Consider the following 25,880-nt stretch of genomic DNA (forward strand, 5'->3'; position numbering starts at 1 on the left):
AATCCATGTGACCAGAGCTGCTTGGTTGCTGGTTGTGGTGTCGTTGCTGCCAATGACTGCCACGGACACCGACCGCACGCAGTTTGGATCTAGTTACCTGCATGCTCGGCTTCATTTGAAACGATAACAGGTGTGAACACTATTCTCCAATCTCCAAGTTCAAAGATCAAAGTTCCAAGTTCAAGTCTGTGTTTGAATTCTATCATTTCATTTCATTTCATTTCACTTCTTTCCCGGGAGGGAATCTTGAGACGGCAATCCACCGCAGCAGCTCCTTGCACTGCTATCCGGCACCTACTTGATCTAATTGGCGGCAATCAACCGCCGCGCCTCACTCTCCGGCAGACCCAGCACGGCGACGAGATACTCGATGCTGGCCTTCTCCGCCATGCGGCGTTTGACCTCCTTGAAGCGAGCAAAACAGTCCTCCTTGACCTTCCGCCTCTTGGCGGGATCGATGGTTTTTACACGTAGCTTGAACAACCCACTGACAGGCCGGTGGTCGCTGGTGCGCACGCCGTCGTGGCGGCGATATTCGACTTGCTTGACACGCCCGGGCCCACGGTATAGCAGGCGATCACACCATGCCGGGGCCCGTTTCTTCTCGGAAGAATCGTACTCGTCGCTTCCGACGTCGTATTTGTACGTGGGGGCGAACGTGATGGGCAGCTCGGTGAAGGCGGCCAGGCGGAACCCGGACACGCGGCGGCGCGAGACCATCATCTGGTCCCGCTCCAGCAGTTTGCTCAGTTCGTTGCGTTTGATCATGTTGATGACCGTGTCGCGCGGGATCGTGTCGATTCGGTAGTTCAAGTCGCCGTTCAAAATGCAGATTTCATGGTCGAGGATCTGGGCCCCGTCGCCGCCACCAATGTACAACGAGCTGCGCACGTCTGGGTCCGGTTCCGGGTCTAGGGCCTCGGCTTCCAGAATGCTGGCCACGTCGTTGTTGCGGTGCGACGTCTGCGACTGGCCCGCTGCTAGATGGCAGTTGATGAAACAAAGCGAGCTGTCCTCCAGGAAGAACCGGGTCACGAGTGCTCCTTTGTTGCCGTAATGCCCCTTCAACCCGAGCTTGATGCTGGCGGCTTGAAGGTTGCGGACCCGAGGTCGTTCTTCCTGCCGTATGAAGACGCATTGGAGTAGGCCGATCAGGCTGGACGTTTGCAGTTCGGTGTAGGCGTGGCGGTCGCGGACATATCGACTTATCATTTTGCTGAGATAGTCGCGCCATTCGCGGTACACTCGACTTTGATGCTGTTCCGCCTTGACAGGGTCCTTCTTCTTGCCAAATCCCAGTATGCTCTTCGCCGTCACCGCCCGATCTTCCAGGTCAACCACTTCTTGGAATCCAAACACCAGTATCTCCGGCGGATCCGCCGCATGAATGGCGTCGGCAATGAATTCGCTCCGCAAGTCGTAAGGCGTCGACGCCCCAGCATTCCACGTGACAACCGCGGCTCGCACTTCCCGGAAGGTGCAATATTCCACGTCCCGTTCCTGCATCTCCGTTTCAATCCAGTCGTCTTCGAGGGCCGCATCCCATGGTCGGACAAAATTGTCGTGCCCGATCGTGACCACCTGCAACTGTTGCAATGTCCAGACACTGCTCGGATCCAATATAATCTCGGTGACCGGCCCGTTATGAGCTCTCCAATCCTTCTTGACCTTCCACGGGGAACTCGACGTATCGTACACGTACACTTTGCCGGTTTTGAAAGCTGCCCATAGCTTGTCCCCCACAAAGGACAAGGCATTGATTTTGTAGTCGCTCGCTTTGACGTTTGCGACTGGGGAATAGTGCTTCGTTGAGTAAATGCTAACTCGTCCATCAATGTGACCAAAGTACGCCCTGCCTCCATTTTCACTAGAGTAGGTCCCACAGGTGATGTCCAGGTTTCCCGGTTGCGATAGCGGTTTGTTGAGGGCAATGAATGAGTTGTCGTTCCCTGGATTGTATACCCGGATTTCCTTTCCAGTCGCGAGCCAGAGTTGCCCGTTTATTGCCATTGAACACGAATGTCCTTTTTGCACCTTGTGGGAGATATGGCTGTATTTCAGGTTCGGCACTCCTGACTCGTCAGCTTCCCACACGAAGAGCTTGCCATCGTCGTCCAGTGTCCACAGATCTCTCCGATTTCGGAGTATGTGAACAATCTCTCGACGGTTATGAGAGGAATTCGTGCTCATGATGGTAGACGTGGCCACATCCACTTCCATCAATTCACCGGTATTAGTACCCAGCCATAACCTAGATCCCTCACTGGTTAGCTCCAAGGCAGGCTTGAATGCCACCGCTGTGACCTTGACCGACTCGCCATGGTTGATGTTCATAATTTGGTCGCCAGTGGACATGTCGAAGACTCGGGTGGTGTATCCGGCCGTACATAGGTATCTTCCACATACTTCCATGGTTCTGGAGTCGGATTTAGTGCTGATCTCCCATAAGCCACCCTTGACATAGGGGGGTCGTCGGTTTGTATGTGTCGAATCCGGATATTCCGACTTCGCCGTGGAAGGCTGCTCTGCGACTTCCTCTGCATCATCCGAGTCAGTTGCGCGGGATTTTATCGACGGCCGCGTTGGAAAGTCTCCGGCAAACGTCTGCGCCCTGGTCGCTGGGAGAATGTCGCCGTCGTCGACACTGGCTCGTTTCGGTGGGGGCGGGAATCGAGCGTCTACTGGCCCTGCACCACGGGACAGCTGTTCAGCAGCCACCCGCTTATGACTTCGGTCAGGAGCGGCGACATGGCTAGGCGAGGGGACCGGCCTTGCTGTGCCGTACTTGGACTCATTGGACGGTCGCGGTGGAGGCTGCATATTTCTTCTGGGAGGCAGACCGGGCCGCACTTCTTCGCCACTCGAGTCGATTTCGGCGGAGGGATGGCTGGAAAAGCCCAACTGACGAGGATCGCGGATATGTTGCTGTCGAGGAGGCTGTGGAGGGGCTAGCGGAGGGGAAGGGATGCGTCGAATTGACTCAGAGACATGACGCGGCGCCGCCCTCATGCTGGAGAGACCCAACTCGCGAGGGTCCCTCGACGTCTTCTCTGAAACTGTACTCGCCCTCGAGGGAAGAGTGGTCCCTCGGCTTGGTGGTCGGGGATCGGGTATGGGAAGCCCCAACGTTCTTGGATCTATCCTCTCTGAGACGGTTGGCTTGCTTGAGAAGCCCAGCGATCGCGCATCCTTTGATGCCGACCCACCTTGGTCCCTCGACACGAACGGTGCGGTTCGTGTCATCGCTTTCTTAGGCGTCGATATTGCCTCAAAGGCCTGATTTGGGAGTATCAATTCGGGGCTCCGCGCTGGAGAGCTCTCCTCGCTGCTAGGGGGTGTGCTGAAAGGCGAGATCCGAGCTTCAAAGGAGGGCCTGCGAGCTTCCGGATTGAGGCCAGTGCCGCCGGGCATTGAAATCACGTTCGGCTTCGTAGGTATCTTCGGTTTATCTGCCCGATTGACAGGAGGCGGCCTCGCGGGCGATTTTAGTCCTGTGGGTCCTCGAGCCGGATCTGCATTTCCCACGATGCTCACGGTGCTGGATCGTTCGTCGCTCACCGCCCGCGGAGTGGTAGGGCGGGTGGAGGTTGCGCTGGAACGTTGGGAGATAAATTCACGGACCTTCGCAAACGCCGTGTTGTCGACCAGTTCGGGTGATCTTGAGGAACTCCGGTCAAAGTATGTGCGTGGGGGTGACCTGGGAGAGTCGATTTTGACCGAAGGCGTGAGTTGAGGAGAGGGTTGGACGAGCATAGACATGGGCCGTTTGTGGCCGGGTTTGCTTGGAGACTCTGTTCCCTTAACGGGGGTCTGTGAACCACCATAGCTATTATTTCCTCCTCCTGTCCATGGCGACGACGGCCTGGGTAAATCAAGCGAGGCACGGAGTGTTGAAGCCGGCGACTGTCCATTGATGGGGTTGAGGATCTGGGGAGATGCAGGAACGCTTCCTCGCTCATCGGACTGCGCTTGGTGAACCTTGAGACCTTCAAAGTGTGATCGGAGTGATGACACTGGCTTTATCGGGGCTGCGTCGGTTCCTGGTTCGACATTTCCCGCCATGGTCATAACTCATGGTTGAGAACATGTATCCAGGCTGCACAACAAGATCTATAGAGCGACAATGCCAACCGACCGTCTCACTGACTTCGGAGCATCCTGAGTGACAACAGACCTGTCAGCAGAGGGCCAGATCCTCGGTGTTTGCCGAACCGAGGGCGTTCGCGCTCGCGTAGGAGTTTCAACGACGAGGGTCGCGGCTCAGGAAGGTGAAATTGTAGATGAATTACGTAGAGCTGAGGGAATGGGCGGCAGAGCGGGACGAGGGATAGCGATCGACAGGGTGAACTTAACGGCGTGAGATCAGGGGCAGATGCAGGCGGAACAGAAGGATATAGATGGATGACCGCTGTCAATGTAACAAGAGAGTGTTTACTGTGCAGTGAGTGGTACACAACCGAATGAAGAGTTGGTCAATACGAGAATGAATGCTGCAGGTGGGCGATCGCCATCTCTCACATACTGAGCCTGAGGTACGTGGAGCCTGTTGTCTCGGAGGTGCAAGGGATTGATTGCAGTGATGCGCAACGCAGGCAACAAGCGTGAGGATCCGAAGACCTCAGCCACATGCCCCAGCCACTTCAGCCACTCTCAGCCACTCAGCCACCTGCGGTCAAACTGCGCTCCCGATTGGAAGGTGAAGGTGCAGTACTACGTACCAGTAATACTATATCAAGTGAAGTACTACCTAGGTAGACATCAGTCAAGATAGGAGACTGGGTACTACAATTGACCTGAGAGCGACGTGAGCGCAGGTATATGATTACATGTCATTTCTCGGCCCCTAATCTATTTCTATGTCGGTATTGACCAGCTTGTAGAGAAGTCAACTGCTCTCAAAAGGCCGATATCTTCCCTCATTGTCGAGAATGCGAACTGCCCCCAGCCTCGCTCAATGAAAGACAAATACATTTCCGCCTCGATCAACACTGACCACACACCCATACGGCTTGCGGAGTCCAATCACATCTGTGATACCGTCGGCATGCGTTCGGAGGATCTGTTGTTGAGCAGCACTGATAATGGAGTTGCGGGGTGGCTTAGAAGCTGCCGCCGCCGCCACCGCGGCTGGCTTGGAGGTTGATGCCGTCGATGCGCTGGGAAGCCCGGCATGGTTGGGCGTCGAGTTGCCGGTGGTTGGTGGTGGAGAACTAGTTCTGGCAGGACTAGCCGTTGGATCCTTGGACGGGCGCGTTGGCCTTCGAGATGCATTTCCCTCTCCATGACCCTCGTAGTTGAGTGTTTCTTTTACAAGCGCTATTTGAGCTCCGGCGCTCAAGGCCAGCGGGTGGCTCACCTCGTATTTTGGCTGTGCCACTTTCCCCTCCTCGCCGTAAAGTTGGGGACCGGAGACGATAGAGCTATTTTCTGGTCGCTGAATATCCCAGTACCGTAGCACCCGGTCGGCGCCACCAGTGAACAGCAATGGATGCTTGTACGGGTTGTCTGGTTGAGATGGGTTGAGGAGATAGTCATTCATGATGTACATTGCGAGAATCGGGAGTGTGGACGTGGCAGTCGACGAGACTGGAGCGGGAGTTTGCTTCTTGACGGGTGAACCGTTGGACGACTCATTCGGCGTCGAGTGCAGTTGCGGTACGACCATGTCCCCATCGACAGCGAGTTCTTGTGCAAAGCGGGACAGGACTTTCTCGCTGTTTTCCTCGTCGGGATTCCATGCTTCGTAGGGACCTTGTTTGCTACTCCTGGCCGTAAATGTGCCCGGTCTTAGAACCTCTCTGCATACCAGCTTTTCAATGTCCCACACGCAGATTTCTCCCCCTGCGCTGACCATAACCCATCGGCCATGCCCCTTGCTCGGGTGGAGAAGGATTCGATCGATGCGTGAATCTGTCTGGATGCCAAACCCTCTGAGTCGCAGCCTGAATCTGAGATCCCACAGATCAAGGATCCCATGGCTGGTTCCAAGTAGAAGCCAATGGTGCCTTTTATCGACGCAGAACGTCGTCGGGGTGCCGTGATGGACCGGGTTGTTCATGCTATGGAGGATATCCATGGTTTTCATGTCGATGATGAGGATGCGACATTTGTTAGTTGCAGCCAGAAGAATAGATTGCGAGGTCGGAGTTCGATAGTGGTGAAGCCAGACAGCGTACTCGGGGGTTGATCCGGCAGCACCGTCTTCTCGGGCTCTGGCAGCCTCTGCATGCTGGCGTGAAGGTATGTGGTAATCCCGGACGAAACTTGGTTTCCCATATCGGGAGCTTTCACCGCCATCGACGCTTCTGTAATCAATGTGTATGGCTTGTATACTTCCATCGTCTGCACCGCTGAGAAAGGTATGGGTGCCGTCAATGAAGCACAGACTTTTGACTTGAGCTCCATCTGCATGTCGATGAGTATGTCTCGATCGCGGCGTAACATTCTTCTCCAACCTGATGGTGTCCCATACTTTGCATGTACCATCATCCGACGCAGTTACGAAAAAGGCATGATCAGGGGCCACACAAACTCGATTGATAGCTGCAGTGTGCTCAGAAAACTGGGTCAGGAGCTGACCTGATGGCCGCCATGGCTCGGTCCGGTATCCCTGTTCTTGCTGCGGCGCTCTGCCACTCGTGTACTGTTGCAAGACATCTGTGGCTCTCTTGATCGGCGCTTTAGTGTCTGCTGCCGGACGGTTGCCTCCAAAGTCAACCTGATCAACGGGGAAGTTTTCCGTAAAGTGGGTTTCCAGGAGTCGGAGCACATTGGCATCAGTGCCGGTATAGGAGTGGTTGGGCTCATATGCAGGGGTTCGAGCTCCGCTGCTCTGAGGTGACACTGACCTGGACCCTCCAGCAAGGCTCGCAGCAACGCTCAAGCTGGACGTCTTTGCAGTCTTTCGGTGCAGTGGCCCATCGACCTTGCCAAAGGCGTTTTCGGAACTGGTGGAGATTTCTGCATCCGCTTTGGCAGAATCGGTGCGGTTCATCAAGTTAAGGCCGCTATTGCGGTGCCTTAGTTCCAGGGGGCTGCTAATCTTCCGCAGTGAGAGCCGATCGGTCCCGGCAGGGGAGTTGCCCACTATCAGACGTGAAGGAGTACTGGCCTCATCCACACTGATGGCTGGGCCACGGTCGGTAGTGATGCTCGATATTTTCCGGTTGCCGATGTCGATTGGCTTCATGGATGGAGTCGCCGCGCCACTTGCGTTGCCTGAAGGCGAACTCCGTCTGGCCAACTGTTCATCGATGCTTGTGGAAGCGTCGAGGAGCGCATCTGCTAGACTGTGGCGTTCATCTTTACGTGCCGTCTGCTGCGTCGCAATATTTGGTCGACTTTTCGTCCGTCGTAGTGCTTCTCGTTGGTCGAAGAAAACAGTTTGGGGCGTGGCCTGGATCGAGTTCAAGGCAATGATATTGTTGAGCGTGCGCTGTCTTTCTTCCAACTCCCCGGGCGACTTATGTTTTGAGACCCGGAGAATATACTCTCTCAACGCAAGCAGTTTGATCTCATCCTCGGGTGTCATGCCCAGATTCCGCAAGGTCTCAAGTGAACTCTGATCGTCTTTGTCCTTCTGTGACGGCGGTATCCTGGTGAGCAATCTCCTTGCAAGCGCCGAGGGATTTTGTGGTGTCGAGGGGTCGGACAGAGTCAATGCTTCATCACGCGATGCCGCGGTCCAAAATAGACTATTGCCCTTTCTCGCTGCCCAGCTGAGTGCCGACTCGAAAACGATTCGGGAGAGTGGACGCTTCAGGTTATCCAGGATGCGCTCCTCCGTTAACACATGGACTGGGTTCTTCAAGAAGGGCTGGATCATTGGAAGGACAATGCAATACTGGTCAGCGGCCGGAATATATTTCGCAGACAAAACAATGAACTGCACGGCACTCTCCCGGACCCAGATGCTTGGATGAGCCAGGAACCGCGCGGCGATACTGACAAGCTCCCAGGTGGTGGACTTTTGCAGGAGCCCCAGAGCAGCCATGCGCGCCAATGAACGAAACACCTTTTCAACCACGAAATTCTCGGCGTCTGTCAAGGAGCCAACCATGATTGGCAGGACGAAGTTTTCAAGGCTCGCAGTCCCGACATAGGATGCGACGCCCACGAGAGCTTCAAAGAAGGAACATCTCAAGATCCAGTCCTTGTCATTCAGGTAGGTATTGAGATGTGTCAGGATGACATCGCTCGCTTTGGAACTGCCGAAGAAGACGCAGAGCCGGGAGACCGACCCAAGCAAAGCCCTCCTTACTGAAGGGTCGGGGTCGGTGATCAGAGCAATCGTCGACTCTTCAAAATGTGGCGTCAACTCCGCCCGTGCAACGTCATACAAACCATGGTAGGATGACTCGGGAGCCCAGTCGTCTTCACGCAGGGCTGGCAGCCTTCCGTCAGCGCGAATGGCATGGACCATGTCCAGGATGCGAGAGGCCGAGAGCGCCAGCGACGCTAAACATGAAGCATACGCGGAGCGCACCAGGATACTGGGTTGATTGGAAGGCCCGAGCACGAATTGCCTCAAACGAGGAAATATGTATTCGGGGAAGACGTATGCGTTGATAGGCGACACGACTTCGATCATCTCAAAGATGGAGGTCATTGCATAGATTGCTGACGCCTTGACAACATCTGAAGTGTCGCCCAGCAAGCCGACCACGTATGGCAGGATGCGATCCAGTTTGGCTTCATCCGGAAGCCGTTCCGCAAAGGCCACGAGAAGGTCACAAGCCCTCAGTCTGGCAGCGGCCTTAGCAGTGTTTCTCATACTGGAGACCACCAACGTGAGGAAAAGCAGGCTCCCATCATACAACGAAGGATCGGAGTCCTGCGACTTCACTCGATTGTTCGACCGGAGGGCTAGAGGCGATCGTGACGTCCGTTTGGCCGGACTCGGGCCGTAGCCCAGGAAGAAGGATATTTTGTCAAAGTCATGATAGACGCGATCGATCTTTTCGTCACATTCACCCAGACTTGCCACATCCAGGCCGACTGGCTTTGCCGCCGTGGCAGACCTGGTAAGGTCCAGCATGTATTGATGGAGGAAACTGTAAAAGTAATCCGGGAAGATTTTGGATCGGTAAAAAGACAGGAGCTGTTCCGCGTTGTAGCGCTTCTCTGGATCTAGCTCAATCATGTTGAGAATCATCGCCCGTACCTCGGGGTCTTCGATTTTGTTCAGATGGATGTGTTCAGGGCTGTACTCTCGGGCGCGGTACTTGAAAATTTGGCTGAGGTTGAAGATGGGGCCTTCCAAGAAGATTTCAGCGATAGCACAACCGACACTGAAAATATCCATGGCCCAATTCATCCCGCCCTGCTGGTCACCTGAATTGGCAGTAGTGAACCTCTCGGGGGCGATGTAGCATGTCCGTCGGCTCGAGGTATCGAAATAGAAGGAAAAGTCGGCGGGGTTATCTTCCGGAAGATAGGTTGGCTTGAACGAGGAGGAAAAGTCTGTAAGGTATAGCCAGTTCCAGGAGGTGACCAATAGATTTTCCGTCTTGATGTCCCCGTGGTACACATTTCGAGCATGGCAGTCGCGAACGGCACATAGCAATTGGAAAGCCAACCACTTCTTTTCGATGTCCTCGAGGAAAGGTCTCGTGCTCATTCGGTCGTATACTGAGCTGAACATGTACTGTCGCACAAGGAATCCTCCACTGCCGACCTCGATAATCCTCTGATAGCCCAGGGCGTTTGGGATGTCGGCGAGGATGTTTCTCTCCTCCGTGATCTGCCTCACATACTCGCGGACTTGAAACGATGAGTACGGTTTCATGACAGCCTTGACGAAGACGAATCCTTGTTGACTTCTAGCCCTTACGCTCTTCATGAACCGAGCGGAAGCCAAGGTCTTCTCATGAACAAAGTCTGCGAGCTCCGGGACATCGATGCTGGCCGAGGCCGCAGAAAGAGTGGTCATGGAATAGCCTTGCCCCATCTTCGGCAGATTTGTAGGGGGAATTGGGCAGGCGTTGAAGCGATCCACAGGAGCGGTTCAAGGGTATCGATGGGCAAGTCTGACTGCCATGTCAATCTTGTGTATGACAATCTAGAAGCCGTCCAGCTCCATGTTTGTCCATGCTTATGACTTGATGCAGGAAGCAAACAGCAGGAAGATGAGGGGCGCGGGCGCGCCCTGGCTGTCTCAGCCAGCCAGACAGATTAGACAAAAGCCTTCCAACAAGAAGTCTCCAGGACCAAATGATACACGTAGCACTGACGGAGAGGGTATGTTAGGGACTGATAAAGAGCAGGATGCCAGAATGAGCAGATGAAAGGAGTAGTTGGTGTGAGTACCTAGAGAGTAGATGAAGTTGTATCGTGCAGTGATGTCTGCCATCAAAAGCCTGGCACGTGACTCCAACTACCTCTTGCGGCCGCACACTCCGCCATACTACATCTGATGGTGGCTCTGCATCGCTGTAGACAGTAGACACGTTACGCGCATCCTCCACTGCAACCCACCAACAATCAATCCAATCCGATAGTCTGGACAAATTATAGATCACTTCAAGGTATCTATCTAACCCCGTATTTACTACGCGCTATCTTATTGCTGATGACCAGATCCCCTGTCAATCAACGGGTGGCACACATCTCCCCTCGCAGGCACTTCGTTGGAGTAACTCGGAAACACCACTCTGTACTGGCATGAGTTGGCGTCATATCATCACACGAGCAATTGAACTGTCCTGCAACAGATGCCCAACTCACAACGTGTGCCGGTGCGCGTGTGAAAGACAGTCAGGGTAACACTTCTATTCTCCGCCGTCTTCCGTCTTCTAGGGCACAAAGACCGACGGCGCTTTCTCATTTCTTTGCTCGTGTATCTGCAGATCCCACTCCTTCGGACTCATGATCTTGAGTTTGGCATCCTGTCTTCCACCTGACCATCGAGGATTGGCCGGTGCGAAGATGCGGGTGGTGGTCTCGACACAAACAGTATCCAGAAGCCGGTGAAGGACCCAATCTGGCCTACAAAATGTCCGACCACGGCAGCAATGCATCCCAGCGATCTTCGTCCCAGACCTCCCATACCTCGACGGAGTTCAAGAAGCCCAAAACCCTCAGGGGTGCGCCGAAGCGCCATGGCTCCAAGCATTCCTTCCGTTCCATCGAAGAAGCCGATCCCGCCTTGACCTCTTTTCCATCTTTCTCCCCCGAGCCAGAGACACGGTCGTCGAAAATTACTCAAGAGGTGACACCCAAACCTACACGGACAGTATCACAAAAAGCCAGGGAGAGAAAGGCAACCCTTGCAGGTCTGACCGGAGCACCTTCGTCCCTGAACAAACAGAATGCCCTGTTTGATGATTCCCCACGGTCATCTCTGGATATACCAGGCTCCCTCCACCTCGCTAGCGACGATCATATCGAGAGGCTCATCAGCAAGGCTGGAGCAGTGAAGTTAGTGCGACAGTATGCCTCTGATCTTGCGCAACGGGACGCAGAGATCTCGGCTCTGAGGATTCGCGCCGACCAGAGAGAAAGAGAACTGAAAAAGCTGTTGCGGGAGGCCAGCGTACCCACAGCAGAGGTGGAAAGAAGGCTTCTCCGGCTGGAACAAGGGGCTGGCAGCTCCGTCCATCAGGAATCATCCGGCCCAGCAGAAAAGGCAGTTGTTGCGACCTCCTTAGATGGCATGATGAGCGAAGCGATGGAAGAGGGGATCACGGTCAGCAGTCCAATTGAGAACACGTTCCATGGCGAACTGTTCCCCATACATCAAAGTCCGAAGTCTGTTGTCCAGACAGAGCTGCCCGACAGTCGCAGCCGGAGTGGTTCGATGGCATCTGCACAGGCGAGAGCGAGCCGAGCAACAAGCAGAGCGAATAGTATCCTCAGCGAAAGCAGCCAAGATCTGGATGCCACGTTGCGTCCTCGTGTTGCCAGCTCAAACTCCGGCAAGCTGTCTGGTCTACAAAGTATTTTTCAGCCGCCAGCCCAGCCTTCGGGAGCAAGCTATTTCATCGGTGGTAAATCTCCAAGAAAGCCCAAATTGGGGGACGAAGCCAGCGTCCGATCGAATCAATCCGGCCGGTCTCTTGCTTCCTGGACGCAGATCTTTAGTGGCAAGTCTCAAACTGGGCGATCTAGAGCGTCGTCTCTGGGACAGGATGGCAGTCACCCCGGAGGTGTGAGCGAGGCCTCAGCCTCGCTTGCAGATTTGTCAAAAATACGGACAAACCCATCCCACCCTGCGAGCAAGTCCTCGTTGTCTTTGCCTCCTGGTGGCAATGGCCAAAGCCGGCCTCCCCCGAAACGGACCCCGACATCAAATAGACTCACTGCCAGTCCTATTCATGCTCGAAAGGATTCAAATGCAAGCAGTTTGCCTCCTACTGTGGAACTTGACTCTATGATTGAGAGCTCTCAGCTGCCACCGACCATGACAAGCCAGAATAGCGACAGCCATGGATTACTGACGGACAGATTTGGCTTCATATATGATCAGAAACGCCGAAAGCGACAGACTTTGCAGACACGACAACACAAGCGGAATAAAATGAGTGGCGCAGAGACCATCGCCAGTTTCCGGGCTGGAGAAAGCCCAAAGTCGGACGACGTCTTTGCGGACAGACCCACCACGCCCGCCTTGCTAGACGAAGAAGCGGCCAAAAAGTCGTGGCAGGACTACCTCAAGGTTACTACAGGTCTGTCCTCCGGCAGGCCTAGAGAGCTACTATCGCATACCCCTTCTGCTGGAGCCGTGGTGACGGTTAGTTCGGTCGATACGGCAGGTAACACCACGCCGCCTCACCGGTCGCGGGAGAGGTCGATTTCGGTCTCTGCTGCGGCGCACAAGGCACTTCCGAGTACCAGCGTTGTCACCGAGCCGCAGCACACGGCTGTCACGGCGGTCTCATCGGACTTCACTGCCGACTCAGAGACGGACAGTGTGGGGGATTCCGGCCCCACGAAATTGCTCTTGGACCAGCTCACAGACCTGTACGATGCCCTTCAAGCGGAGCGGTCTGCGAGATGGAATGACTTTCTGCGGCGTGTGCGGGCAGAGAGGGCGAACAGCTTGGACCGGGCCTCCAGCAATACTCCCGAAGCAGATTTGCTCAATGGCGAGCTGATTGGGATTGCGACTCTTGGACGGTCAAAACAGACCAAGAGCAAGTATTTACATTTCAAGGCATTGGTCCTCGGCGGGATACCGGTTTCACTCCGTCCCAAGATCTGGGCTGAATGTTCTGGAGCTAGCGCGCTTCGAAATCCGGGATACTATGAAGAGCTGGTTGCTCGGTCGCAAGAGGGGACAGATGTCGATGCCGACATAGCTAGTCAGATCAAAGCAGACGTTCGTCGAACACTGACGGATAACGTCTTCTTCCGGCACGGGCCTGGTGTGCAGCGACTGGAAGAGCTGTTGAGGGCATATTCGCTGCACAATCCGCGCATTGGATACTGCCAAGGTATGTGGCCATAGTTACCAACTTGAACGCAGGATCATTCACTAACACCATGCTCAATCAGGAATGAATCTCATCACGGCATCTCTGCTACTCATCTGTGCGACCGCCGAAGACTGTTTCTGGCTCCTGGTTGCAATCATCGACGTCATCCTCCCAAGCCAGTACTTCAGTTCGACCTTGCTGGTGGCGAGAGCCGACCAGGTCGTCCTTCGTCAATATGTCGCCGAAATTCTGCCAAAGTTGAGCGCGAAGCTTGAAGAGCTTGGGGTTGAGCTCGAGGCATGTACCTTTCATTGGTTCTTGTCTCTATACACCGGTGTGTTGACGGGCGGAGAAGCCTTGTATCGTGTCTGGGATGTGATGTGAGTTCCAAACCCACAACAACAACATTTGTAACCACGTTGTCCCGCTGTCGACTAACTCAATCCCTCGTGCCATAGACTTTGCTTGAACAGCTCCGATGCGGTTCCCTATGCGTTACAGCAATCCAGAAATCTAGGCGTCGACATGCCTTCCCTCGGCTTGAGCGCCCCTTCCACTCCTGTGACGCTGTCAATGCCCGATGGACAAGCCGAGGACGGCGAACATGACGGTACCAGCTCGCCTTTTCTCTTCCAGCTCGCACTGGCTTTATTGAAACTCAATGAATCGGCCATCCTGGCCCTCGACTCGGCGGCCCAGGTGTACACGTACATCAACCACAACATGACGAACCATGCCATCAGCATCGATGCGTTGGTGCATGCTAGCGAGGCACTGAGGACCAGAGTCAAGAGAAGTGAGGTCCTGGAGAGGAGGAAGGCCGCGATCAAAGCGCTGGGAGGCAGATGATATTCATGGCCGTGTCCAATTTGTCAGCTGTGCTTCACGGATTGATGAATGTTGCAACAAAATTTCCACTGGAATTATCTTAGCTTGGCGCTGGGGGCTCGGCGTGGGATATAAACTGCGTCAGGGAGCCGGCTTGAACGGGCATCAAGTCAGCATCGCACAGGCGCAGGAGACAGACTGGGGGACTCACGGCAGCAGACTTGGTCACCATCTATCACTATCACGCTCGATTGCGCCGGAACTTGCTTCTTGCTGCCCCTGACGCATGGCACTTGCAAATCTAGCGTTCCTGTTGTCTTCCGGATCAGGCCGGTTCCTTTCCTTCTTTCCTTTTATCCCAACTGTGATGTTCCTGGTGGACACTGGTGGTCGGTCCGGCGTCGGTCGTTTGGTCACCTGGTTGTTCGGTCGCATTGGTATATGATACCCCTTAGTCAAGCCGGTCAAATAGAGGAGTCAAAGAAAGAGTCATCCACTCGAAGAAATGAAATCATGACATGAAACGGAGCCATGCTGGCTAGACCTATCAAAGAGGCATCTGCTATTAAGTCCGCCCTCGTTTTTTTTTTCCGTGTCTCGCCATTAGTACCATGACATATTTATATACCTAGCTATCGTCCCAGAGGGCAGGTATCTACTAGTATATGAACACAGATGCGAGCATCAGGCTGGCCTGGTCGAGACAATAAAGACACACAGAAGGAAAGAAGGAATCAACAAGCCACGCCGATAAACAGATGGTCATTGATGGGTACGTACATATATGTCCCTTGAAAATGGGGGAAGAAATCGCGGATATTGTCGACGTTCAGCTGCATCAACTCTCGGATATATATACCACTATCAAGATCCTACCTAGTAACCATCCGCACTGCAGCCTTGTATTACGTATTTCTATATGACCGTCGAATCTGGATCTCTGGGTGAGATCCATCTAGTACCAGCCTTCAGGCAGCCTGGATCGAGGGCCGCACCGCCGCCAATACCGCCGTCGCAAGCAAGGTCAAACTCGAGATCGAACAACTAGAACTGAAGCTGACCGAAAAAAACAGATGATGAATAAAGAGTAAGAATAAATGAATGAGAGTCTGCACTTTGGGGGAAAGTGGGAAAGTCGCATTTGATACTAGAAGGAATATATATAAAAGGGGTAAAGGGGGAAGAAACAATGATCAACCAGCTCCATGGGATACAATTCTGGTAGCGACAACAACCGCAATCCCCCACTACGACCTGTATTGAAGACACTGATTTCTGGTATTTTGTATATGTACATCTAATTCCTAGGTAGCTACGAATGCTTATGGTTCAGTCAGTGACAATGTAAAGTGGTAAACTAAAGTAGCTTTCACGGTGACCTGGGCCATGAACCTTTTGATGCTGCTACGAAGTCAAGAATCAGAGATCGAAGATCGAAGATCAGAAGCCAGAGATACAGTTGTAAGAAAGTGAATACTCGAGGCTCAAGACCCACGATATTGCATTACCTTCAAAATCATAAAAGCAGGATGGAAGATGAGAGTTGAGAGACGGTCGGGAATTCGGGATCTAGCCCAAGGGAAAGAGCTTCACGATAGAGAAGAAGACTACATCTTAGGGAGCATACCTGAATTACATTACAAGAAGGAAGTCATGTTCAAGCAAAATCGGATATTGCAGCTATGAAGCTAGTACGTATCTGTCTGCGACTCTGCGTGTCGTTTGCTAAGCATGCGTACTGGAGCTGAATAGTACGCATTTCCGTATCCTCACTGGAGGAAAAGGATACTCGATAGAAGTTGGAGTGGCAGCGAAAGTAGAAGCAGACGCAGATTCCTGTTTGAGCTGAGTTCAGTTGAATGGGTTGTCGCTTGAGCGGCGATGATATCGAAAGTGAACTTGACGTTGACGTTGATATTGAAAGCGAGGTAGCAGGTGAGAAAAGCCTTCTGAATTGGCCTGGCCAGCCAGTTCCCTCCCAGTAAGTATCTCCCTTGTCCGTCCCTGTCTCAGTCCATCCATCAATCCCGGCCCAGCTCCGAATACCATCAATTCTTCATCAACCCCCTTAGCTGTGTTGTGGAATTGGAATAACATGCCATGCGTGGGTGATCGCTTGAACGAGTAGCTCCTGTATTGATGCGTGTTTTCATAGCCATCTGTTGATACTGATTCGAAGACCATGTGATGATATGTGTGCCGCCAGTCAGCCCCAAGTTGTCGTTCCATGCAACAAAGCAATGATTTGATATGCCGCAATGCCAGAGAGAGAGAGCGCAACTAGTGTGACGGATCCAGCAGGTTGACTCTTGTCAACCCAAAAAGGCACACGCCGCCCGTTCCGCCACTTCTTTAAAAAGGACGTGGAGGAAGTCTGTCGGCCATAGGAACATTCGGATCGTCGTCGTCGTTCTGATCTTCATCCTCGACCAAGATGAATTCGTTCTGACCTTCTTCCTGAACCTCGCCGAACAGCGAAAGCAGCTGCTGGATGGTGGCTCTCTTGCCATGGCTGTCTGGGCCGATGGCGCCAGTGACCTCGACATCCTTCCGATCCTGCATCTTGATCAGGTCCTCATCAATGGAGTCCTTGACCACGAACCGCAAGACCTCCACTTTGCGTTGTTGCCCGATCCGAAACGCGCGACAATACGCCTGTGCCTCGATGGAAGAGTTGAACCACAAATCCAGGATGATAACTTTGGAGGCCATGTTGAGATTGAGACCGACGCCGCCAGCCTTGAGACTGCAGATCATGATGAACACTTGTGGGTCGTGCTTAAAACGCTCGATGGCCTTCTCGCGCGCCTCGAGCGACATCTTCCCATTGAACAGCACATGACCCCAGCCCTCAGCCGAGCAGACTTTGTCAAGAATGCGGCAGAGACCCAGGAATTGTGTGTAAATAATGATCTTCTCGCCCCTGGCTGTCTGTTGCCAGTTGAGGATCGCCGCCTTTGTGGCTGTGAGTTTGGCGGACGGCAGGACAGTGCTTCCCATAAGTTCGATCCAATCGGGATCCTTATCTTCTTCGTCGGTCTCCTCGCCGCTACCGCAGGAGGCTTGACGGCTGTCACTGCTTCGGCCGGCTTGTCCCCCAGTGCTCGTAGGCAACGACTTCCTCTTGGCTTTTTCGACCTTCCGCGCCACCGAGTCGCTGTTGAAGCCCAGTGATTTGAGCCCGGAGCAAGGTGACGTCTCTTCAAAGTGAGCTCCACACTCGAGACAGGCCGACTTTGTCTCTCCACGAAGCTGGCGCTCGTAATCCATGGCACTGATGCATTCTTTACAGTACACATGGAAGCATGAAGTACACACCGGGTCGTCAGGAGGCAGCCGGCACTTGCCACAAGTTGACCGTAGATGCAACTCAGTCCAAGTCTTAGATTCGCTCAAGGACCGCAGGAATTTGCGGAACTTGAAAGAAAGAGCAAATCCCTTGCCAACGTCTCCTGAAGCCTCGCCGTTTTGAGTCTCTGAGTTTGCAGCAGGATCGGCATCTGCTTCGGCTTCCTTAGTCTGGCAAGTGGTGAGGGTGTTATCTTTGGTCTGTAGCATTCGTCGCAAAGTCGTGATCATATTCTTCTGATTCTCATCACCAGAGGCTTGGACCTCCTTGGCCGTCAGGCGCCATAGATTCTCGATGTCAGCAGCGACGAACATCCGCTTAAGGACATCTTGGCAGAGCAAGATGTGCGAGCACAGCATTCTGAGCCGTAGCATCATCGCAAGGATATTCCGATAGTTGGCCGTCAGCTCTCCAGAGCGCGAATAGCTGTTGATCTGGTAGATGTACCTTGTCTTGACCATGTTGTAGATGGCCCTCTCAACGTCGTTGAACTCGACTAGGTGAGTGGTGTGGGTGATGCCCGGGAGCTTGACGACTGGCGCGTTGAAAATTGTGTCAGCGTGGGTTCTCCTCAGCATTATGGCCCGGAGGATGTTGTGGATCCTCCCCATGCTGATGGGATCTCTGCTCAAACGGTTGTTGCAGTAGTTGTGGAGAAATGTTGCGTAGTCACCGGTATGTGGCACCCTCAGGAATCTGAAGTATGGGTAGAGTTCCTCAATGTAGTTCATGATCGGCGTCCCTGTGATACACCATTTGTACACGCCGGTTAGGGCACAGACTGCGATGGAGGTCTTGGAGGCATGGTTCTTGATCTGATGGGCCTCGTCGAGCACGATGCGATGGAACTTCAGTCGGTGGAGTGGGCCAACGTTCTCTTGGTAGAACTTTTCCCACCATTCATTCTTCTTAGCCTCGCTCGACAAATGTTTGGGTGGATCTGGGATGGGATAGCTTTTCTGGACTTCGCCATAGGTGGTAAGAATGATATCGTACGCAGATAAGTCGGCGAGGATGTCGTTGCTGATGAGACGCGCACCAGAGTGGTATCGAAGAATCCGACCCAGGCTGTTGCCCTTGACATGTCTGTCCATCTCGGACATCCATTGAGGAAGCAACGTAGGCGGTGCAACGATTAATGTCGTCTTGAACGGACTGTCTTCAGCCGGTTTTCCGTCGAGGATATTTGCAATCATTTGTATCGTCTTTCCGAAGCCCATCTCGTCGCAAACCATGCCACCTTGTGGTTTTGATCCCGAGTTTTCGCGATCGCGTAAGAAGGCGACACCGAGTAGCTGATGGTTATACAACGAGGACTCCATGTCTCTATGCCTCCACCCGCCCTGGCCGTCTGATCTGACGGCACCTTTGCCTCGAAACTTCTTGGTGGCGTCCAGTATTGCTTTCTTGTCAGAGTTGTGCTGACCTCTCTCTGCCGATGGAATGCTAGCGATTAGCTCTCGAAGCGCTTTGCTTTTATCGCGAGCCGTGAATGTAGGCATATCCGGTCGTGATGCGTTGGCTTGAGCATCCCGGATAATGTTGCTCTTGCCGAGAGAAGGCAAATTGGTCATACTTGTTTTTATTGCACGCTTTCTTGGAGGCCTCTTGGCTGGTTTCGCACCACCCGCCGCTCTCGGTCCTTTCTTTGGCGGGCCGTTGTCGGTTGTGGAGCTATTCTTTCGCTTCGGTTTGCCACTGCTGGTGCACGCTGTGTCGATTCCACCCGACATTGCCTGCATCATCTCCTGCTTGCTAATGCCGTTCCTCGGTTTTGGAGACGCTCTTTTCTGGACAGGGATTTCGTGGACCTCGGATTGCTCGGGGATGAACAGGGAGTCTGCCTCAACGTAGCCTGGAGGAAGTTCAGGTTGATCGGGAGAGTCTGTCCAGGCCCTCTGGCTACGTTCCAAATCCCGTAGCCGATTTTGTTCAGCAGCTTGGTCGGCTGCGAACTGGATATCATCGACTGTATTTGCAAGTCCTAGCGATCTTTTCCTCTCATAATCCTCCTGCCGGCGCGCGAAAGCAGCGATGGCCAAGACGTTTTCAAATGCCGGGTCCGGGTCCTGGACAGAGTCCCATTCCTGCATATCGAAGTCACCGTCGCCAGCTCGCGCTGCCTCTAGGAAGGCACTGGCGGGGTCGTCCTCATAGTGGGCGGTAAGCTTCGTTTTGTTTGCATTGTAAAGCATGAGGGCTTCCATGTCAGCGATGTCCATGTAATTTTGAGCGACGAATTCAGGCTCGGGTTGAGAGGTGGCAGAGTTGGCATCACCGTTCTCCTCAATCTGCTGAGAAACGATAGTAGGGTCATGTTGATCTCTGACATCGACTTCCTGAGGAAGGAATGAGCTGTCGTCTTGTTCCGAACAGAGGCGAGATTGTGCTTCTGCTGGGCCACGAGTTTTCACTGAGTCTTCCATCAAGGGATCAGAAGTGAGAATAGTATCATCTTCCACATGATCATGTTGCTCTGCTGGTGCCAGAGAAGCGGCGTAGACATGTTCGTCAATCGGCTCTTGTTTGACGTACGCTTCCGCCGGTGCTGTATCCCAGTCTCCAGGACCAGCGTAACTGTCGGAATCATCCGCTGTAAGATCGATCAAGACAGACTCGGAGTGGAAGCCGGGGATATCAAGTTGTGCCATGATGTCGAGGTTGTGGTGAACCGCAAGAGGCAACTGATCGATCGCAGGAAGCTCTATAAATGACAATGAGGAAAGACCAACGGAAAGGCAAGGTTGCAAACAAGCCGTCAATGAGCGGCGTGAGCTCGATATTCTAGGTCACTGTAAGTGAGATGGGAAGCACAGGAGCCAGAAACAAAGACGACTTGGAAAAGGAAAAGTAACGCTCTGACGGTACTGCGAAAGGACGAGGATACTGGCTGACGGCGCAAGAGATACTTGCGTCCACAGAGAGTGCAAGATTGAGATCAAGAGTATGTCCTGCAAGAAATAGTTGAGTAGGTGAGTGACAATTGGCTTGCCAGTAAGAGATGAAGAGACAAGCGTAAGGGTGACGAGTTTGTGTAAGTTAGGATAGGGGATTCGTACTCGGTTGAAGGATTGAAGAGTTGTCGGCAGTCAAGTGACAGGCTGGCGTGAGTACAGCGACACGAAAAGAGCACGTGCGTGTCGTTGAGACGAAAGTGAAGTGATTTGGAACACCAGCGTCTGTCCACAGTCTCAGCAGGTCATTTCGAGTCAAGGCGAGCGCCCAACCTCCAGCAGTTTGCAGCCTGCAATGACTTCAGCGGGCTCACCGTTAAGAAAGTATCAAAGCTGAGTTGAGTAGGGTGGTCGCGGTCGATAACGTGGCCTTCGTGCTTTCAGCAAGAAGGGTTTCAGGGAAACAATGTCGCAGAATCGGGCGATCGGGGTCTGTCTGGTCTGATGCCACTTTGCATGAAAGCTTACACAAGCCATTTATGTTGGCCCCCATGTTGGCCTTCGAGAGCTGTCGCTGAATAGTACAACAGCAGCGATTTTCCTGCACTTGCCTGCCACGCTGACCTACGCCCCTTATCGCAGAGACTCGAGACTGCCGAGGAAACGCAGACCATAATGCTCTCCTGTTGCTCTGACTGATATCACACCACAGCTCAGGCTAGGTGCTTTATTGGCAGTGGAGCGTGCAGTGGTTCAGAGCGGCTTTCAAGAGTTCGTTGCTGTTGACGAGCTTAAGAAAAAGAAGCCCAGGGGACAGGTCCAGCAGGCGTCAGCGGTAACGTCGTGGGTAGGGACCCCATCGCATCACTATGGACGGAGTGCAGGACCAACACGGTTTGAGATCGATTGAGAGTACGGGCGTTCAAGTGTGGCATAATGCTCAGTTCACTGCAGTGGGAATGTCCAACGCAGCTGCGAGAGTCATGTTGATGTTGTTTCAAGCTCGGGTTCCAGCAGCGAGACCGATTGCCGGATTGGGACTAGCTGCCCATCTGCCGGGCCCCTTCACCGTAACTTCGGACACAGTCCGACCATCTGTATAATTTGTCAAACAACAACCGCGACCGCAAAGCACTAGCAACGGCCGGGATGCTCTACAGCTCACTCAATATTGTGTAGTCGAACACCGAGCATTCCCCAATTGAACCGCGAGACCGAAGGCCATGTTGGAGCTGTCTCGAACAGCACGGCAAGGCCGTCCGACGTACGCCCTTTCATCCCCGATCCTGACCTTCGATCGCGGCTCTTCGACTTCCGTATGCTATTGCCTGGCATAGTTCTTCGATCCATCATACTCGCCTCTGAGGCGACGGCTGCAGGCCTCCTGTAGGCTCAGTAGTCGTCCAACGTGACCTGCAAAATGCTGGGGAGATTGATACAAGGCTATGGTCGCAGTGGCCAGCTAGAGAGTGCGACCGACGAGTCGCACACGCGCGCCCTTCTCTGGCCAGAGATTCACTCCGATGCGCGTCCTCAATCTGTTTCGCCGCCGACCACTCCTCTTGGATCTCCCAGCTTCCGCGTATCCCCCTTCGATGATCGGGTCGGCCTGGAATTGAACGAGACAAGAGACCTGAGGTTGATCATTGCTCAGGATGCGTTCGGCACAAACGATAGGCCGATGGTGCTATTGGACACACACAATCTCGAGCCTGGTGCTTCATCTCCTGGACCCGGCCCCCAAAAGATGGGAGGCCCGTTGTACCCCGGCGAGACAGGAGGTCGCTCGATACCGGGTGCGCCTGTGCATAGCCATGTAAGGAACAGGAGTTCCACGATCTCGGGCGCATCTGCATCATGGTCCCGCCCGTTCAAAGAACCGGAGTCGACAGACCACCTCAGCAATATCCTCGACTGCATGTTCGGCGTCAGCAGTGCGACGAAGCTGGGGTCGAGCACCAAAATGCATTTTCTGCCTGGTGATCGAAGCTCTCCCACCGATCTGGGTCCACGCCCTCCCTCGAATGCTACCAGTCCTGCCATCGCACGCGTACCACTTCTGAGAGCAAGGACTTCTACACATGCTGCGAATGCGCAACGCCAAGCGTCATCTTCGAAAGAAGCAGACGTGGAGTCGCGTGACGCGATATTGATCACTCGCATGTTCCCGGTCAGCCTTCATGACAGCCAGGATGATCTGAGGCAACATCGGGATTCTTCTGCTGGTGGAAATGCCGATCCCGCTTCTCCGGCGTCCCTAGGAAGGGAACAGCAAGAGTCACCGAGCCTGCAGAGCAAGAAACCGAAGCTCGTGGAGAAGAAAACACCAGTCTATGCAGCGGCCTTGTTATGCTATCTACCACGATCGGGTGACCAACGCCCGGGCACCTCAGCCGCACGGCCATCATCTAGGGCCTCAACGATGGCATCCTCTACTCCCAACTCATATGGTTCAGACTCCTTGTCATCCTGGACGATCCTGAATTCTATTCCTGACCATCTCTTATCGTCGGATACTTCAGCGCAGTTGACTGACCAAGGCATTGAGACGATTGTGAAGAACTGGAATGTCATATTGAGGAGTTTAGCTGTGGTTGAGAGACTAGCTCGTGTCGAGGTCGGTAAACTCTTGCAGGAGGTCAATCTTGCGATGATATCTTCTGCTGCCAAGGCACCCAAAGGCCCGTCGGAACAACGTACGAATCAGCGGAACGTCTACATACGCTCGTCAAACGTACTAGCTCGAAATGCCACCCTTCAGCAGGTGGCCAAACATGCCTTGTGGAGGATCTCGTACGCTCTCCGTATCCCGCGTGTAGTGACAGGCTTCGGTCTCGACTACGGGGGACCTTGGCTTGATGAAGCGAGATACCTCGTTCGTGCATGTGGGAACAAGCAACACAACTTCTTCCTGTTCAACCTCCTGACTGCCTTTTTGGGCAACCACACCGAATGGCTCGAACGCCTCGGGCCTGAGTGGTATCGAAAGCAGTTTCAAGCTTTGAACCAGAGACGCTCCAGACCTTGCAACCTTGCTTCCCGAACAGTGATAGTTTGTGATAGCCGCTCGATGGCACGGCGCCTCATTTTCCTCCTGGCCTCATTTCTACCACTCTCGCACAATGTGGACCCTACCGCAAGACTTGGTAGCGGCTTCCTCTCTCCTTTATCCACACCCGACATCAGCACCTCGTCGTTCACTGATCGGCTTCTTGGTGAAGGCTTGATCCGCGGTCATACTCATGCTCCATCCCGGGATGGTCCCGCGGCTGTCTCCCGGAGGAGTGCCGCAGCGCTCTCTACCAGTGCTTCATCAACCGACAGTGTCGGTGGCATTGCAGGGCGTTTGGGTAAGAGCTCTCGCTCTGGACTTCCTCGGTCGAAATATGAATCCGGCTCTGTTAGGAACCCTTCCATATTGTCACCCTCCGACGATCCGAGCCATCTCCACAAAACGAATCCTGCATACTCCACCACTGCTTCCAACAGCGGCACACCTGTACCATTTTTCTCAACCAAGCGGGACAGTTACTTTCCAGAAGGGGTCATCGCAGAGGGCGATGCGAGTGGTGCCAGCGCTGATCTGGCGAGAATACTCCGAAGAGACAGTACCAGTAACCCTCAAACGGCAACATCAAGCATTAGCTGGGGGTCTTTGATCAGCAATGTCAGCGGACTCTGGGCCAAGAAGCCCGGCCCACCGCCTGAGACGCACGAAGCTACCATCAGCAGCTTGAGGGATCGGCGCAGGCACGCCCCCCAGACGTCCCCCATACAAGACTTACACTCTAACCATCTGGAGCGCATGGTCGATGAGGCCACTCATCTACCAACGACGGCGCTCCAAAACGAACGTGACGGTGGCTCGGGTGAGACCTGGAGACCATCGACGCCTACTGATGCTCAACCGCCACGTCTTCGGGTCGATGACAAAGACGGGGTGGTTGATGTTGACGTCAATATTCCAGGATTTATAGGCTGGGAAGAAAACAAGGACGCTTCTGTCGCATCCTCTTTTCGGCGCCACTCACCATACCATCCCAGCACAGATGATGCCACCTCTTCATATAGCTCGAGATCTAACCGACTCTACAGCAACAAGTCGTTGAGTACCACGAACGTGGCAGGCTATCTGAGAAGATATCATGAAGATTTTATCCTTCAAGGTGTGAAACCGTACTCAGAATTGCAGGAGGAGATCAAACAAAGTATGTCACAGGAAATTACTCCTGTCGACGACATTTACGGCCCGTTTCCAGAAAAGGAGGCGAACGGAGAGCTTTGGGTGAACGTCTGCACAACGCTTCTTGCTGACTTGCGAACATTCACAATCCAACGCTTAACTTTGAAGCGGAAGGTTCCTAGCGTCCAATCCACCGAAACGCACCACAGCGTCAACCCTGTCCCTCGGCCAGTCGAAGTCCCGAATGACTTGGGACCTTCTCGCCAGCGAAAACCACCAGGTCTGGCGAAGGAAGACTCCGAGCGTTTCCTGGTCGAGACAGTAATGGACTTTGACACCACTCTCACAGATGCGATCGAACGCGTTCTCAGTGAGGCCGAAACCCCCGGGAAGGCCGTTGCGAGTCCGCGTCAGGCCCACTCCCGGACAGTATCGGTGGGGACGACTTCCTCCGTCAAATCCGCGCCGCTTGAGATTGTGACCTCAGGAAAAGGTAGACATTGGCCCCCTCTTTCCACCTTGTCTCAGTCAGACTGCCGGCAAGCGGTCGTCGGAGCCCTGGAGGAAGTTGTCAAGAGCGTCAACGATGATTTGGCCAAGCATCAACGCGCCCAAGACGTGGATGGTCACGTCAAGATCGATGACCAGACGGCCAGTCAGGAGATGAAGCAGGACAACGTCCTGCGTGAAGGGGTCAAGAGATGGCTCCTCAATGTCGAAACGCGAAGCGTTTGGTAGAACACGCCAGACCTGTACAAGTGATGATTCATGAACATGGGCCGGAGTTCATTCTGACTCCGACAAAGATACCCTTTGGTTGATTGTATCATCAGGCATAAATAGACATATACGATGTTAGCTGTAAGAATATGCCACCAATCTACCCCTGGATACACAAACACCAGACTAAACTGGCAGCCAAGTTGGACTGCTTGGTTGAATCGTAGGTAATAATGAAGTCAGGTCGACATTGACACCTCCTTGAAGACCTTTACCCTCCAACTTTAGGATGGAGGTTGAAACAGAGTTGTCACGTGACAGGCTTGGCAGCGTTCCCTTGTATCGACGTCGAAGTCAACAACTTGAACTTCACCTCGACCTCGACCTCGACCTTGGAAGTCTACCTTCGACTCCGACGCCCCTTCAAACCCTCCTGTACCAGATCTCCCGCTTCGTGAGCCTCGCTGCGAATTTTCGATACGTCGACAAGC

At 53.7% G+C, this 25,880-nt stretch overlaps 5 protein-coding genes across 5 annotated transcripts; 2 read left to right on the forward strand and 3 right to left on the reverse strand.

The window, feature by feature from the left end:
• Window positions 1–303: 303 nt before the first annotated feature.
• Window positions 304–4,062, reverse strand: A1O1_01757 (uncharacterized protein; the record flags this gene model as incomplete). The annotated part of the gene is made up of 1 exon (XM_007722669.1): window positions 304–4,062. The coding sequence occupies one exon, from the start codon at window positions 4,060–4,062 to the stop codon at window positions 304–306; it is 3,759 nt and encodes a 1,252-aa protein (XP_007720859.1).
• An 889-nt stretch (window positions 4,063–4,951) lies between these two features.
• Window positions 4,952–9,949, reverse strand: A1O1_01758 (VPS15 protein kinase; the record flags this gene model as incomplete). The annotated part of the gene is made up of 1 exon (XM_007722670.1): window positions 4,952–9,949. The coding sequence occupies one exon, from the start codon at window positions 9,947–9,949 to the stop codon at window positions 4,952–4,954; it is 4,998 nt and encodes a 1,665-aa protein (XP_007720860.1).
• A 1,044-nt stretch (window positions 9,950–10,993) lies between these two features.
• Window positions 10,994–14,264, forward strand: A1O1_01759 (uncharacterized protein; the record flags this gene model as incomplete). Its single annotated transcript, XM_007722671.1, has 3 exons — window positions 10,994–13,433; window positions 13,495–13,795; window positions 13,874–14,264. 3 exons carry the CDS (start codon window positions 10,994–10,996, stop codon window positions 14,262–14,264), a joined length of 3,132 nt encoding a protein of 1,043 aa, XP_007720861.1.
• Window positions 14,265–16,595: 2,331 nt separating this feature from the next.
• On the reverse strand, window positions 16,596–19,814 carry A1O1_01760 (uncharacterized protein; the record flags this gene model as incomplete). The annotated part of the gene is made up of 1 exon (XM_007722672.1): window positions 16,596–19,814. The coding sequence occupies one exon, from the start codon at window positions 19,812–19,814 to the stop codon at window positions 16,596–16,598; it is 3,219 nt and encodes a 1,072-aa protein (XP_007720862.1).
• A 2,092-nt stretch (window positions 19,815–21,906) lies between these two features.
• Window positions 21,907–25,407, forward strand: A1O1_01761 (uncharacterized protein; the record flags this gene model as incomplete). Its single annotated transcript, XM_007722673.1, has 1 exon — window positions 21,907–25,407. One exon carries the CDS (start codon window positions 21,907–21,909, stop codon window positions 25,405–25,407), a length of 3,501 nt encoding a protein of 1,166 aa, XP_007720863.1.
• Between the last annotated feature and the right edge of the window lie 473 nt (window positions 25,408–25,880).

The sequence above is a fragment of the Capronia coronata genome (genome assembly GCF_000585585.1).
Source record: "Capronia coronata CBS 617.96 chromosome Unknown acBCG-supercont1.2, whole genome shotgun sequence".
Classification (NCBI taxonomy): domain Eukaryota; kingdom Fungi; phylum Ascomycota; class Eurotiomycetes; order Chaetothyriales; family Herpotrichiellaceae; genus Capronia; species Capronia coronata.